This window comes from Musca domestica, unplaced genomic scaffold (assembly GCF_030504385.1).
Source record: "Musca domestica strain aabys unplaced genomic scaffold, Musca_domestica.polishedcontigs.V.1.1 2, whole genome shotgun sequence".
In the NCBI taxonomy this organism is placed as follows: Eukaryota; Metazoa; Arthropoda; class Insecta; order Diptera; family Muscidae; genus Musca; species Musca domestica.
Genome location: NW_026712249.1, coordinates 25,452,066 through 25,466,478, shown reverse-complemented (window position 1 = coordinate 25,466,478; position 14,413 = coordinate 25,452,066). Strand labels below are relative to the sequence as shown.

Genomic DNA, 14,413 nt, shown 5'->3' with positions numbered 1-14,413 from the left:
TTCAAATTTCATATTTGAAGTTTACAAACAGGCTAAGGTATTTGTATAGCCCCCATATATCGGTATCTCCCTAAATTAGATATTTTAATAATTTTACCGACATCTTTCACCGGAATTTTGTAAAATTTCGTATTTGCTCTTTGTAATGGGTACTACAGCCTGTGATAGAAAATTGGCAGTTCCACGTCTTCGTATAGACCCCAGAAAGTAGAAAAACGTGGTCTAACATACCCTTCTTCACCTTAGATGTGATTATTAGCTTCAATGTTTCTGTTGCAATTTTTTCCAGAAGCATTCGACCAATATTACCTATCCCGGAACTCAATATATGTTAGGTAACATATTACGACACGAACGGTTTAAAGCAATTCAGTACTTTCTCCTACAGCTATTGTGGGCATCTATCACACAGACAGACAAACGAACGGACACTGCTTGATCGGCTTCAAATTTTACGAAAGTATTTTGAGTAAAGACATCTATCAAGCTATAAGACAGAGGCTATAATCAACATTCTCAATATTTAAAAAAAAAAAAAAATTATATTAGACTTTGATCTTGAATTGAATTCGGTCGGGTTACACATCAGTATAGTAGACTTTTAACGAAACCTATTTTTCACTTTTTTCACATATTTGCTAAATGACTGGAAATATATTTCTAATTTAAGAATTGTAAATTCTTATGAATGCGTTTTCTTCATTTATGATTGGTTAAGCAGCAAAATATTTTTAATACGGTCTTTTAATTATTATTATTTTTTTTTTAATTTTCCAGATCTCTATCCGAAAGAAGACGTTGAAAATATGAGGTAAGAAAATTTTAAATTAATCGTATTTTGTATTGCATGGGAAAAAACAGCCTTTGAAAATACTGACTGCAAACTAGCGCTGTCTAAGGATATTGTTTTGTGTATCATTTTAAAATATAAATACGAATTGATTTGAAAGCCTTTCTCTCGATCAAGCATGGGGGAAATGGCATCAAGCAATCAAATGTGGACGCACAAAGTACTAAAAGAATTTAAAATGCTTGATTGTTGATTTTAAAAGCTTACCCGACCTAGAAATTTCGGTATCCACACATAGTGGACAATACCTAAGAACACAAAGACTAGCATCGTAACGCTCCAATGAAAGACAAGAATAAAATGCAATAAAAGAGCAGTCAATACAACGATATAGACGAAAAGGGCCAATACTTTGCAACAGGTGTTAACCTATGGAGGAAGGGAAAGTAAGAAGAAATTCATTATTATTTCAAATTTACAAAGATGACCCCATCCGACTTTGGACTAAGTGTCAACCATCAATAATACGCCTTGCTATTTATTAAAAGTAGAAGCTTTAGCAGTTTTTTGACATTTATGTAAGAGCTAAAACATCAATTTACAATCAATTATCACAGCTAACACATTTGTCATATATATGTATGCTTGTTGGTTGTTCCAAGTTAACCTACTTTGACACAATTATAATAACAACAGCAACGTTGTTTTCGCCCGTTACTGCTGCTGCCGCTGCTACTAGGCCATGTTAAGTGCATTGCATTGTGGTGATAATTGATTGATGTCGAACATAAAGTGGGTTTGTGATCGCAAAATGTGGATGCAGCCAGTGAGTGCAAAATTGAGGGGTTCTTGTGTGTGTGTGTGTGTCTGTCAAAATGTTGTGTCACCGTTGTTGGGGGACCATAGGTGGCCACTTTTTTGAGCACAGTCCCTGTAATACCATGTTTTTAATTTGGATATCTCATGGTGGTTTTGAATCAATTCTGTTCAATCAAATCCACTTTTGTGTGTGTAATCGAATCTCCGCCAAAAACAAAACGAAAAAAAGAATAGAAATTGCTTTCTTTCTTTAATCCGCATTTAAAAATAATTATTTTCAGTTGTATTCCGGCTTCCGAAAAAAAAAGTTTTTCTATTTTTGCATTAGATTTGAACTGTTGATATTTGATAATGCGTCTTCCATAGGTTAGTTGTAATAACTCCTTCATATTACAATTGAATTGCTTTCAGTAGATTTATAGATCATCTATTCAACAACTTCTAAAAAATGCTCTTATAAAGCTTTGTAATGATATAGAGAAGCCGAAAACTTATATGAAAATTTTGGTTTTTGTTAGTAAATATTTGCTATAATTCTGTAGGTCAATGTTTGTTACGATATGTGATACTTATATTCAATCTACGGAAGTGAGTAAATTTATCTAAAAACTTGATTATAGAGAATTAAACTGTCAACAATTTCCATATTCCTTATTCATCTCAATACTAGTTACATTCGATGACATTGGCTACTACCGAAGTTATCATATGAATTGTTTAAGAACCCACGCCTATTATTTCCAAAATTTTTCTTTTAAAAGAATTGTAAGAGAAACTTGATCAAAGTCCGTCTGTCTAGCTGGTTCGCTGAATGCGCACGATAACTCTTGAAGAGATTGTCGGATTTGGTGCAAGCCTGGTGCATCGTAATAATAATAATGTCAAACTTATATAAGAGATGAATAGTATTGGTCAAAAGCTGAAAATTTTCACTGAAATTAATTTAGATTATAGAACAAGAAAGGATTCTCCCAGCTTGGCAAACTTTCCAAATACTAATATTTATACCCTACAACACTATGTGTTGGGATTATTATACGTTTGATTGGACCAAAAATTATGTATTACCTCGAAATATTGGTTCCCAACACAGGAAACTATATATGGATCTTCCTATCTCGCCAAGCTGATTTGATCTAACTATGCATGGATATTATCGCATAAAATTTAGGCTTTGAATTGGATAAAAACAGTAATTTTGCACTTGTTCTACAGGTCGCAATTATAGACCAATCAACGCGGAATTTAGCATGAGGCTAGAGTTTAAAGAAAATCGAAATTTGCCACTAAACCGCGAATATTTTTAATTCTGGCGAAATCACAATTTCACTTCTGACCGTCCCATGGATGCTCATACCTAAGATATAGCAAAATATACATAATTTCATATATCAATGAAGGGGGGATGTTAGTTAAACCACTTATAATTCAAGAACGGCTGGTCGGATTTTGACAATTCTCACAAATTCTGAATGTCCAAAAAAGATCAAATTTAAGAAAATCGCTTGAAAAAATAACAATAAAAAAGTGAATATTTTTTATATTTTTTATTTTTTGTCATATTATTTATCGCATGAGATTTTTATATATTTGACTTACAATATTGAATTTTTCGTTTGGTAATATTTTTTCACCTTACATCACTATGTTTTGGGAGTATTATATTCAAGTCGTCCGATTCTGAAGAAATTTTGCATGGGGATAGAGTTAGGGTCAGAATTACAGCCCGTTGTTTTTCAAGATGTATTATTAGGGTTTCAAATGAGCCAAAAATTAATTTTTAAATTTTCTGATCTTACAGTGGCTCTGCAGGTCACAATTAAAAACCAATCGACACGAAATTTTGCATGAGGTTAGGGTTTAGGACAGCGTAGAAGTATAGCCTTTTGGACGACCCTTGAGTTATATTTAGCAGGTCAAATGGACCGCAAATTGAGTGTAAATAATAATTGAGATGAAATCTTCCAAAACAATAATTGTTTGGCCCAAGGACGAAACCTAATGAAATTGGTGAGAATTGCTCCAAATTTTTGATATAGCTTCCAAATATCTTCAACCTATTTCGGGTTAATTGTGCACCAAATGGCCAACAACAGACCGAATTCAGTCTAGAATCAAGTGCATAAATTTTGAAAATCAGTTCAGATATAGCTATACATCCCGTATATATGTTTCATTCGATGTAGGCCTTAAAATCCCTAACACGCGTAATATGCAATCCACAAGAATGATATTTGGTACCAGATAACTTATGGAGCACAAAGATACATCTGTAAAATTTTAACGAGATCGGATCAGATTAGGATATAGCTGCTCCAAAGGGTTAATGTCAGCCCAAATGGACTGAATTTTGGCCATTCCGACTGAATTCATTTTAGAAACTTCAAATTTGGTGAAAAGCGGTTTAGAAATAACTATAGCTATATGTTTCATCTGATTTGGTTTTTAATCCCTCACTTGCGTACTATGCACTCCACAACAAATATTTCATACAGGGTTGCTCACCATATCATGTATTGCTTACCATATCATGTAATATCAGCCGAAATTGAATAGATTTTTTCATATTCAACCGAATTTTACAATTTGTTGAAACTCGGTCCGGTATATATATTGCTCCCATAAATATTTTTTAATGTAATCCTTATCGAAGTCATATCATCCACTATACAGCATTGTTACTTGGTTATTTGGCTGGACCGATTTTAACATATTTTGTCAATTCGGAATGCCCTCTTAAATGTGCCAATAATGATGTTAATATAGATTGTGTAGTATTTTTTGACATATTTAATTTTTTCATATTTTTTATCGCATGCAATTTTTTCATTTTGACTCATAATATTAATGTAATATTTTTTCACCTTACAACACAGGTTGGGGTTATTATATACAGATTGTAATTATCATCCGATCCTCATGAAAATTAGGCTTAGAAAGCCTAGGCCTATTCGTTTTCAAGATATCCGCTATATTTTTAGGGGTTGAAATGGACCAACAACTAAAAATGTTTCTGATTTTCCGTAAGAATGGTCACAAGTAGAAACCAAAGGACACGAAATCTCGCATGAAGTTAGAGTTTAGGACAGCGAGTAGAATGGACCAATACACAAAGGGCGAACTTCTGGCTTTTTATACTGCTTTCGTTGACGAATATAGCCAAACATCGTAGACAAGCAAATCATATAGATGAGTCTAAATTTGGAGATAGAGAGGGGCCTCTTGCATTTGGAAGTGATAGCAAAATATTTAGGGGTTCAAATAAACCAAAAACCGAAAAAATTTCCTGATCACACAATAGAAGCCAATTGACAATCGACGGGGCTTCTAACATATTTTAGTTGTAGGGTATCACATGGTCGGCCCCGCTCGTCTATAGCCTTTACTTACTTTTTTCTTCGAAATTTTTCAAATTTGTTCTAAATGGTGGAGGGTATTTAAATTTCTGCCCGGTCGAACTTACTGCTTTTTTACTTGTTACATATCACCTTTGGAAGTGGAAGATAATATCTGATTTATTTCATATTTTTATTCAAAACTTTAATCCTGTGTGAGGGGATATTATGAGAAATTGACCTATCTTGCTTATTTTAGAGTCTGAATTAAGTCTATCTATTAGATATTTAAAAATGGCTGACCATTTCTGGAAGAAAAGAGTTAGACGATTTTTGCCATCTTCAAATTCGGACTAAATTGTAATATTAAAGTTTGACCTAAACGAAGCCATACAAATAGACTCGATCGATTCTAAATGTCTTGAACCAGATTTCGATCTGAAGCCTCTGTCAGAGCCGTACGCAGTGCGGGACATACCGAATTCAAACTATTCCCACTCCCAAAATTATGGTGAAAAAGATTTTTAATGGACTGAAAGCATTTTTTTTTTCGTACTTGACATCTATCCAATTTTTTTTTTCGGTATGACAAAATTTAAACGTATAATAGCACATTGAAATGTTGACAGTGAACTTCTTCCAATCAAGTTTTCAGATAACTTACATCCATTCTGTTTACCGCACCAAATGATACATACACAAATATTTATTTCAAATCTACAAATTCATACACATTCTTTTTTTTTGTCAGTGTATTAGTAAGTTAGTTAGATACACACACATATATACCTCTATATACATTAATATGTGTATAGTGAGTGAGTTTAGAGAAAATAAAATTAATGTTTACCTGTTGTGATAATAAAGTTTGTCTGACCAAATCACGTTTCTTAACAGGATAACGTTCCTGTTTATGTGCGTGTGTGAGTGTACAGGTGTGTGGTTGAGTGTGTTTGTTTGTTGTCGTTATCAAATGGTTTAGTTAGCATATTAAGATAATTTTGCATAGATTTTTGTCACGGACGTTTAAGCACGGATTTATTAGTTAGTTGGCGTTTTTGCGGACCAAACAAAATGTCAAAGTTATTTTTATGACCACCACACCATACACCGACACACCGCACGAAACATGACAAAGGACAGCAAACAGGATTGTAAAAAGTTTCAAGGAGTTGAGTAGGGTGGTTACAACGACAACAACAATACGATAGTACAACAACGACATTCAGTTGAGTTTTTATTTTGATTTTGTTGTTTGGATGGATGGTTGGTTTTGGTTGGTCGGTCCGTTTGGTTGTTCGTTCAGTTTCATTTGGTTTGGAGAGTTGTGTAGTTGTTGTTGTTTACATGTTGATTTGGGTATTTGTGTGTGTGCGTGTGGTTGATTGGTTTTACGGGATGAAGGAGTATTTACGGGATGATGCGAATAGAAACAAAGCGACAACATCATTATTAGCCGATGTTGAATTGAAAGTAAAGAAAATAACAACAACAATAGTATTAATAAAAAAAATAACAACAAGGAAACAACAAAAACAAATCATTATTATTATTATCAACAAAGTTGTAGAGTATGAAATAGGTATAAGTTACTAATTAGAGATGTAGACACAACAAAACGAAACAAATTGAAAAGGAAAGTTTGTTTTTTTGTTCTCAGTTTTAAATTACAATGTTTTTTTTTTCATTTGTACTTTACAAAACGAAAGAGAAATGTTGAAAAAATGTTTAAAATTATTCAGATGATTGAGAGACTTTTTACTAATGTTTTGAATGCAAGCTGTACTAACCTGATAAGGACTGGCTTTACTCTTGCCGGAATCCTTGGTACCTTTCGCATCTTTCGAATCGGCTGGATCCTTTTCCTTGCTCTTTTTAGATTTCTTTTCTTTCTTAGGAGATTTCGGTTGATTGTTGCCGCCATTGCAACAGGAACTTTCTGTGGAGGAAAAAAAATGAGTTGAAATATATTAGAAATATATCTTATCATAAAAGATCATTATGATTTCTTAAAGAAGGGCCTATTGGTCTCTTCTTATAGAAGAGTCTATAGATCTTCTTAAAGAAGAGCCCATAGGTCTTCTCATAGAAGAGCCTGAGGTCTTCTCATAGAAAAGCCTGAGGTCTTCTAATAGAAGAGCTTGATTTCTTCTCAGAGAAGAGCCTGAGGTCTTCTCAGAGAAGTCCTATAGGTCTTCTCATAGAAGAGCTATAGGTCTTCTCATAGAAGAGCTATAGGTCTTCTCATAGAAGAGCTATAGGTCTTCTCATAGAAGAGCTATATGACTTCTCATAGAAGAGCTATAGGTCTTCTCATAGAAGAGCCTATTGCTTTTCTCATAGAAGAGCCTATAGCTCTTGTCATAGAAGAGCCTATAGCTCTTCTCATAGAAGAGCCTATAGCTCTTCTCATAGAAGAGCCTATAGCTCTTCTCATAGAAGAGCCTATAGCTCTTCTCATAGAAGAGCCTATAGCTCTTCTCATAGAAGAGCCTATAGCTCTTCTCATAGAAGAGCCTATAGCTCTTCTCATAGAAGAGCCTATAGCTCTTCTCATAGAAGAGCCTATAGCTCTTCTCATAGAAGAGCCTATAGCTCTTCTCATAGAAGAGCCTATAGCTCTTCTCATAGAAGAGCTATAGCTCTTCTCATAGAAGAGCTATAGCTCATCTAATAGAAAAGCTATAGCTCATCTAATAGAAGAGCTATAGCTCATCTAATAGAAGAGCTATAGCTCATCTAATAGAAGAGCTATAGCTCATCTAATAGAAGAGCTATAGCCCATCTCATAGAAGAGCTATAGCTCATCTCAAAGAAGAGCTATAGCTCATCTCAAAGAAGAGCTATAGCTCATCTCATAGAAGAGCTATAGCTCATCTCATAGAAGAGCTATAGCTCATCTCATAGAAGAGCTATAGCTCATCTCATAGAAGAGCTATAGCTCATCTCATAGAAGAGCTATAGCTCATCTCATAGAATAGCTATAGGTCTTCTCATAGAAGAGGTATAGCTCATCTCATAGAAGAGGTATAGCTCATCTCATAGAAGAGCTATAGATCTTCTCATAGAAGAGCTATAGCTCATCTCATAGAAGAGCTATAGCTCATCTCATAGAAGAGCTATAGCTCATCTCATAGAAGAGCTATAGCTCATCTCATAGAAGAGCTATAGCTCATCTCATAGAAGAGCTATAGCTCATCTCATAGAAGAGCTATAGCTCATCTCATAGAAGAGCTATAGCTCATCTCATAGAAGAGCTATAGCTCATCTCATAGAAGAGCTATAGCTCATCTCATAGAAGAGCTATAGCTCATCTCATAGAAGAGCTATAGCTCATCTCATAGAAGAGACTATTGCTTGTCTCATAGAAGAGCCTATTGCTTGTCTCAGAGAAGAGCCTATTGCTTGTCTCATAGAAGAGCCTATAGCTCGTCTCAGAGAAGAGCCTATAGCTCGTCTCAGAGAAGAGCCTATAGCTCGTCTCAGAGAAGAGCCTATAGCTCTTCTCATAGAAGAGCCTATAACTCTTCTTATAGAAGAGCCTATAGCTCTTCTTATAGAAGAGCCTATAACTCTTCTTATAGAAGAGCCTATAGCTCTTCTTATAGAAGAGCCTATAGGCCTTCTTATAGAAGAGCCTATAGCTCTTCTTATAGTAGAGCCTATAGCTCTTCTCATAGAGGCGCCCATAGCTCTTCTCATAGAAGTCCTATATGTCTTCTCATAGAAGTTATATAGGTCTTCTCATAGAAGTCCTGTAGGTTTTCTCATAGAAGTACTATAGGCCTTTTATAGAAGTCATATAGGTCTTCTCATAGAAGTCCTATAGGTCTTATCATAGAAGTCCACTTAGATATATTGGCATACAAAATTCAAATATGTAAAGTTCATTTGTACTCACCCTGTAACAGAAAACAGAAGACATAGAGTAGGAAGAGTATGCTGACACCATACAAATACGTAAAGAAGCTCTCGTAGTACAGCACTGGTAGACGATGTGTTGTCACATCGCTTATAACGTAAGCGATGCAAACGACAATCAATATGATGGCATAAACCAAGCTGGTAACAATGAACAGCGATGTCCTACAAATGATAAACGGAGACAAAGAAGAAGAAGACAAAAATACATCAGACAGAAATTCAATCACAGCAAACATGGTAGAATTGTGTTTTATATCAAAAGAAGAAAAAAATTAAAATTGAAAATCGAAAAAAATAATCTGTCTATCCACATGTTTGTGGCAGCAAAGACAGCGCAATATTTATTTGGTGTTCACTGAATCTGAATACGATTTTGCAGATTCAACACACATGCACAACACCACTGACACTTCTTCAGGCTGCAATAAAATGCTTGTCGATTAAGTGAACACAAAATCATCACTACATTGAATAAAAAAAATATTATTTCATTGTAAAATAAAATTACACAAAATTTAAATTTCCAACAATGTCTAAAGTAAATAATGTGTAAAGTGCTTTAAACAAATTTATTGCCAAGTTAAAAGCTAGAAAAAAAAATACTCAGCGTGTTACACATGCTAATTTTGTTTGCTTGTTGTTTTATTTTCGAATATTCACGTACATTGTTTTATTATTGGATTTTTTGGAGTATTTTTGTTCTGATTATGAAATGATTTTCATTTTGCTAAAGAAAATTGGTTTCCCCCAAATTTATGCCGACCTCAACCTCTTGTAAATCAGAACACTCAGAAGTGTGCGAGAAAACTAATTTCCACAGACGACTGCAAACGGAAAACGTGTATTTAGATTTATTGGCTTTTTATGCTTTGCTGTTTTGTTTTTTGGTTTTGTAGCCAAATTCGTTTAGCGCCACCACAACATAACACTGGACTGCAACAATTTTATATGTCTTCAAAATAATCAATTGTTGGCCCACATGTGCTGCATATCAATTTTTGAAGACAAAATGTGCTGACCCTTTCTTCTTCGTCTTTTGGGATAAAATCTGTTTAAGAGCATTCGGAGTCAATTTGGCCAGGGTATGTATAAAGGGAACAGATTCCACTATTAAGTCTAAACTTTTCACCAATCCTCATCAGTTCCCATGTTTTTTGTCTGGGATATTCTCCCCAGGAGTTATTTTAAAAAATGTTTATAAGTGCAGTTGTAAGATTTAGACGAATTTCTTGAAGAATTTTAGTTTAATTAAAATATTTGATTCCTCTTCCATTGAGCTTACGATCTCGTCACTTATGTAAAAATAGGTTTTTTGTCATAGGAGTTATTTTTATGTAAAATAACTCCTGGGGAAAATGTCCCAGAAAAAAAAAACAAGGGAACTGATGAGGATTAGTGGCTCTTTCCGAAACCTAGGTATTTCCTGCCTAACCCTCTGGTAAACATTTTTAAATAAAAACGACAAAAATGGGACTAAGCCTAACTATTTTACAATAACAAAAGGCTATGGTATCCCGAACAAACATGCCAAAATGGGACTAAGCCTAACTATTTTAAAATAACAAAATGCTACGGTATCCCGAACAAACATGCCAACACAGTTCTATATATCTTTGAATTTCTTCAATTTTCTTCAAATACAATTCCAGTATTCGGATGAGTGTAAAAATTACGTTTTTTGATCAAATCTTTTTGTGCTCCCCCGCAATTGGACAAAATTTTGAAAAAATTGTAAAAGTAGGACTATTTTATTACTACATCAGGCTTTGCAGATTCCACCACTTTTACTGAAATTTGGTGAAACATTATAAAGAGACATACTGGCTTACTTTTTCTGGTCATTAAGCCTCTAATTTTGTTAAAATCAGCTGTCTATGTTGAACTTAATTTCGTATATCACATTTCTGTCAAATTTATTCATCTTAATATCTCCCCTTGAAAGCGCCTGCATCTTGAAAAATCCTAGACTTCGTATTGGCCAAAGGGACTATCTGTGTAGTTCTTAGCTTCGAATATCATATATGTACAAAATTATTCTTATATTTCTTTATCATTTTATACCGAAGAAGTATTCCATCACAACCAACCATGCAATTGTAAAGCCCTACATGTAATATTTTAAGGAATATTCAAGATCTAACGTCTTGGATTTTATACCTTTCACCACAGTGTGGATGGTATATTAAGTTTGTTATTCCTCGAAATAAGAATTTTAGACCCACAAGGTACATATATTCTTTATCAGCTTAAGATTCTGTGTAGATTTAACGATGTCAGTCCGTGGAAATAATTCTAGCTTCGAACGGAATTAAGCAGGTGGACAAGATTTCACTCAAAAGTATTTTAGGTTCGTATAACTTTTGGTATTGACAATTTGCCATGTAGGTCAATTATAAAATACATAGGTACCATTTAAATGTACCAACAGTTTTAAGATGTTTTGGGTGTTTTACTCACAATATAAAATCAACTTTGCAGTAAGAGGCAGTTTGTGTTCCCAATATGAGGTAAATATCCTTACAAACAAGTAAAAAGTAAAATTAATATCCTTACAGAGTTCGTAATGGGTACTATCTCTTGTGATAGGAAATTGTCCATACAGGTCCACATCTTCGTATAGCCCACATATAATGGCGCCCACCAATATTTTAGCGACAATTTTTACCAGAATTCTTTCAAATTCGGAATTAAAGAAAAAATTTAGAAAAATTGGGTAAAAAGAAGTAAAAAAAAATATTTTTTTTTTTTGTAATAGTCTGTGGTATTTTTTCTCTTTGTACCCTACACCTCATTATGGTTAGGGTATTATGTCATTGCGCATTTGTTTGTAATGCAGAGAAGGAAGCGAGATAAACCCATAGTTCCCTTTTATGTTCTACATATAATCACAGTCTGAGTTTATTTACGGATATCCGTCCGTCCATCCATGTATTTTTGTAAACAAAGTAATTTGTAATATTTGTTTGGCCCAAGGACGAATTCTATTGAAATTGGTGATAATCTGTCAAAATTGAGATATAGCTCCCATATATCTATTCGTTCAATATATATTTGGTATTTTAATGATTGTAGCCAAATTTTTCAATGGAATTGTCTGAAATTCTATACAAGGAGTTCCTTGTGGGTACCTCACTCCCTGGAAGAGAATTGTCTAAATAGATCCAAGATATCGTATATCCCCCATATTATGGTACTATCCCCCATATTATGTATGTGTATATTCGGTATTTTGATGATTTTAGTCACATTTTTAAATGGAATTGTCTGAAATTCTACACAAGGAGTTCTCTGTGAGTACTTTACCCCCTGAAAGAGAATTTCCTATATGGGTCCACTATATCGTATTGCCACCATATTTTATAATTTTAGCCACATTTGTCATTAGAATAGTCTGAAAATCCATACAAGAAGTTCTCTCTGAGTACTTTACTCCCTGGAAGGAAATTAAGAGTATCATCCATATTTTTCGCATCATTATTCACCGGAATTGCGTTAAATTGCGTTCGCTCATATCGTAGTGGGTATTACAACCTATGACTGAAAATTGTCTAGTCCACGTCTTAGTATATTGTCAGGTCCTCGTCTTAGTATATCCCCCATACAACTGTACCTCCCTTTATTCGGTATGTCGACGATATTAGCGACATTATTCACCGAAATTGTTTTGAATTTCGTATTCGAAGTTCGGAATCATTACTACAGCCTATGACAGAAAATTACTTATCCAGCACCACGTCATTGTATAGCCCCCATATAATGGGTTTTATTTGAGCGGTATTTTTCGACGGATTTTTTTTGGAAATTATTTAAGTTCCTTCCTTATGGTGGAGGGTAAAAAAAGTTCGGCCCGGTCGAACTTAGCTGCTTTTGTACTTGTTATGTTTTAACAACACTTTCTAAGCGAAGCAGCTGAAAATTGATTTTTCGTGTTTTCAGTGCATTGCAATTTAATTTAGCTTGAAGTTTTGAACATCATAATAACATTTATCTGATATTTGAAAATCATCGTGAAAAATGTTTAATAAAGTTTAAGTCTGCGAAAGCATAGGCCAAAATATTTTTAATACTTTACAACAATATCTTTGACAAATTCGAACCCATTACCTCAGATATTGTTTTATTTTTGTAGAACAGTGCAGTGGAAAACATACGAAAAGTGCACTGGAATATGTTGTTTCTATTTTGCAGCTATTTATAGCACACTTATTGTAACTGGCGGTGTGAAATTATTTTCATATATTTTTTTAGTAAATAAATGCAATTGCTATAAGATTTGAAAGCCAGATTTTCATAAGAATTTTTTTTTTATTTATTAAATATAATATGACAGCCACACCGACGTGGCCAAAAATCGATTTTAGGTTACTTCGAGTCAAAATACGGTATTATTTCATGTTAAATGAACATAAAAGGCAAACAATTTTTATTTTTGAGCTTGGGACCACTGGATACGAATTCATTCAAATTTAAATTTTTGTCAACTCTGTTTTTTTTTCATTACCCAGCAACATTTAAGAAGAAAATTAAAAGTTGGAGTTTGACTCTATTTGCCTCAACAATTACAAAACTGATTTTAATGAAATAAAAATTGAAACGTTCAGAAATTATTGAAATTTTATTAGGAAGAAATTCTTGGTAACCAGAAAATAATTAAAATATCCGTTTTTAACGCCGGTGGAGCATGTGATCTATTTTTTATACCCTACACCACAAGGTGGTCGGGGTTATATGTCTTTGTGCATAATGAAACGAGGTAGATCTATAGTTCCTTTTGATGTTCTGCATAGAATCACATTCTGAGTCGATTTATGCATGTCCGTCCGTCCGTCTGACCGTCCGTCCGTACGTGCGTCTGTCCATGTATTTTTGTGAACAAAGTACAGTTCGCATTTATTACCCGATCCAAATGAAATTTTGCACAAATCATTTGTTTGGCCCAAGGACGAACGAAAATTTAGATATAGCTCCCATATATATCTTTGTCCGATTTGCCTTTTATTGTGCACCAAACGTGTATTATCAGCCCGAATTGTATGGAATTTTGCACATACAACCAAATTAGGCCTGAAAATAAGCATGCCAAATTTGATCGAAATCGGTTCAGATATAGCTATAGCTCCCATATATATTGTACTTCCGATTTGTTATTTTAGTCCTCCGCAGCACTCTGTAACAACAATATTTGGGGAAATATATCAAATACAGCTCAGAATTACCTTTGCTAAATTGTATCGAGATCGGTTCGGGTTTGGATATATCTGCCATATATAACTTCGTCCGATTTACCTTTTATTGCGCACCAAACCTCTAATATTTGCCCAAATGGTATGAAATTTGGCACTTACGACCGAATTGAGTCTAGAATCTAGTATGCCAAATTTTGAAAATCGGTTCAGATATAGCTATAGCTCTAATATATATTGTTCATCCGATTTGTTATTTTAGTCCTCCGCAGCCGTTATATGGACTACATAACAACGATATTTAGGGAAATATATGAAATACAGCTCAGAAATATCTTTGCCAAATTTTATCAAGATCGGTT

At 34.0% G+C, this 14,413-nt stretch overlaps 1 protein-coding gene across 11 annotated transcripts in view; it reads right to left on the bottom strand.

Moving 5' to 3' along the window:
• Positions 1-14,413, bottom strand: part of LOC101891519 (proton channel OtopLc) — a 153,406-nt gene that overhangs the window by 15,733 nt on the left and 123,260 nt on the right. For 6 of the 11 annotated variants that reach the window (XM_011292651.3, XM_011292652.3, XM_011292654.3 and 3 more), the window contains 3 exons: positions 8,846-9,030; positions 6,735-6,883; positions 5,795-5,851 (listed from right to left, as the gene is read on the bottom strand). In XM_011292651.3, the coding sequence (XP_011290953.1) occupies positions 5,795-5,851; positions 6,735-6,883; positions 8,846-9,030 (391 nt within the window). The remainder of the gene's footprint in view (positions 1-5,794; positions 5,852-6,734; positions 6,884-8,845; positions 9,031-14,413) is intronic. The other 5 variants (XM_011292655.3, XM_059122018.1, XM_059122020.1 and 2 more) reach the window with 1 other exon arrangement.